Here is a 2,500-nt window from a genome sequence, read left to right on the forward strand (position 1 = left end):
ATGCAAGGTAATGCACAAACGTAAAAATAACAGAAAGTACAATTACAATTTATTTAGATATTCGTTAACAAAAGTGGATAGTGAAAAGGATCTCGGGGTAATTATCAGTAACGATTTCAAATCATCTAAGCAGTGTATTTCAGCCTCTGAGAAAGCAAATAAGATTCTAGGACTGATTGCGTGATCTTTTGACTCCAAAAGTCTGTCTCTCATTAATAAGCTATATAAATCGTTAGTTCGTCCACATTTGGAATATACTGTTTCCGTATAGTCACCGAATCTCATTAAAGACATTGACAGATTGAAAAAATATGCACAAGAGAATTATGCCGTATTTCTACACACCATGAAAAACCATAGCATAAATTGGGAGAAAGCAGAAATCATATACAACTCTAAGTGCAGTTTCTGGAGGAAGATCATCTAGTCATCATTAATTAGAAATTACCCAAAAGAACAATGTTCATCAGATTGTTTAACAACCATAGCAATTAAAAAACTGTTACCCAATGTAGATGGCCTGGAAGACAGTAATCGTTACCAAGGCAGAGTTACCTGAGCCACTTTCTCATGTTCCTTTTGTATCCTTCTGTATCGACTATATAACTCTTTCTTGTACACCATGTAACTATCTGCTGAAGAGGACCACAGAGTGGTCGAAATAAACAGTTTACTTTCTCCGACAGTGTTTTTTTTTTTTTTTTTTTTTTAGGAATGGTCTTAATACAGTAATGTGTATAACCGTTTCACACTTAATCGGTACATTCTTGTCTTTTAAGAGTATATACAAATTGTTGAAATTCATGTTATGTTTTTTAATTGTTTTCGTGGTTTCACTTTCCTAGTGATTATCCTGTGCAAATAAGACTTCTAAATAACTGAATTTGTTGACTTGCCTCACCTGTTGTTCATCTGTGTATATATTGCATTTTTCTCTATTCCTGTTGACATTCATAACCCCGGTTTTATTTGTTCATTTGTAGACTTTTCCTTCTTGTTGCTTCCTGCCACCTGTCTATCGCAACTTGTAAATCAATTTGGTTTTCCGTTATTATAACCACATCATCTGCGTACGCCATTGTTATTTCCTTGCCCTCGCTGTTACAAGTTTCTCTCATACACTTTTCCATGAATAGGATAAAAAATAATAGTGACAAAAATCCACCTTGTCTTACTCCTCTCTTCAAATTAAACCATCTACTTTCAATTTCCCTGTTTTTAATTTTGCTCTTATTGTTCATCACTGATAAATTTCTGTGGTATACTCTTATGCTGGTCTCCTACCATTTCCCAAACTTTTGTCCTATTTATTCTGTCGATCCTCTTTCTGGTGTAAATCCGTGCTGCTGGTTTTCCAACTTCTCCGTCGTGTTCCTTAGTCTTTTTTCTAGAATTCTTTTATATTATTTACCCATATGTGACAAAAGCGAAATCCTTCTATAATTTTCACAATTTCGTTCGTCTCCTTTTTAAAGATAGGGCACACTATAGCTGTTTTCCAGTCTTTTGGCACTTTTCTTGTCTCCAAACTTTATCAAAGATTTTTCTTATTCTGTTCCTCCTGACTTAAAAATTTCTATTGGCATTTCGTCATCACCATGCACCTTTCCATTCTTCATATTCTTCAATGCGCTTATAATTTGCTCAGTTCTTATATCATCTATATCAACATCCTCCTGTATGTATATGTATGTCTGCCTGTCTGTATGTCTGTCTATATGTATGCATGTATGTATGTATGTATGTATGTATGTATGTATGTATGTATGTATGTATGTATGTATGTATGTATGTATGTATGTATGTATGTATGTATGTAAGCATGTATGTACAGTATGTATGTATGTATGTATGTATGTATGTATGTATGTATATATGTATGTATGTATGTATGTATGTATGTATGTATGTATGTATGTGCGCACGTACGTATGTATGTATGCAAGTATGTATGTATGTATGTATGTATGTATGAATGTATGTATGTATGTATGTATGTATGTATGTATGTATGTATGTATGTATGTATGTACGTATGTATGTATGTATGTATGTATGTATGTATGTATGTATGTATGTATGTATGTATGTATATATTTATGTATGTATGTATGTATGTACGTATGTATGTATGTATGTATTTATGTATGTATGTATGTATGTATGTATGTATGTATGTATGTATGTATGCATGTATGTATGTATGTATGTATGTATGTACATGTATGTATGTATGTATGTATGTATGTATGTATGTATGTATGTATGTATGTATGTATGTATGTATATATGTATGTATGTATGTACGTATGTATCTATGCATGTATGTATGTACTGTATGTAAGTATATGTGCATGTATGTATTTTTTTCTTTAATGACCCGGCTTGACCTTGTTCCTTCCACAGTGACGGATGAGGAGACGCAAGACGTCGTTCGTTGGCTGCTGACGGAGGAAGTAGGGAGCGACGCTACCGCCTGGGTGGCCCAAAGACAGCCCCT

The 2,500-nt window shown here is 33.6% G+C and overlaps 1 protein-coding gene across 1 annotated transcript in view; it reads left to right on the forward strand.

Annotated features, from left to right (window-relative positions):
- Window positions 1-2,500, forward strand: part of LOC143032322 (uncharacterized) — a 175,019-nt gene that overhangs the window by 106,084 nt on the left and 66,435 nt on the right. Inside the window, exon 4 of the mRNA XM_076196860.1 lies at window positions 2,407-2,500. This exon is cut by the window's right edge and continues 9 nt beyond it. Within this exon, the coding sequence (XP_076052975.1) occupies window positions 2,407-2,500 (94 nt within the window). The remainder of the gene's footprint in view (window positions 1-2,406) is intronic.

This window comes from Oratosquilla oratoria, chromosome 13 (genome assembly GCF_046742065.1).
Source record: "Oratosquilla oratoria isolate Oo_2021 chromosome 13, ASM4674206v1, whole genome shotgun sequence".
NCBI classification, from domain to species: domain Eukaryota; kingdom Metazoa; phylum Arthropoda; class Malacostraca; order Stomatopoda; family Squillidae; genus Oratosquilla; species Oratosquilla oratoria.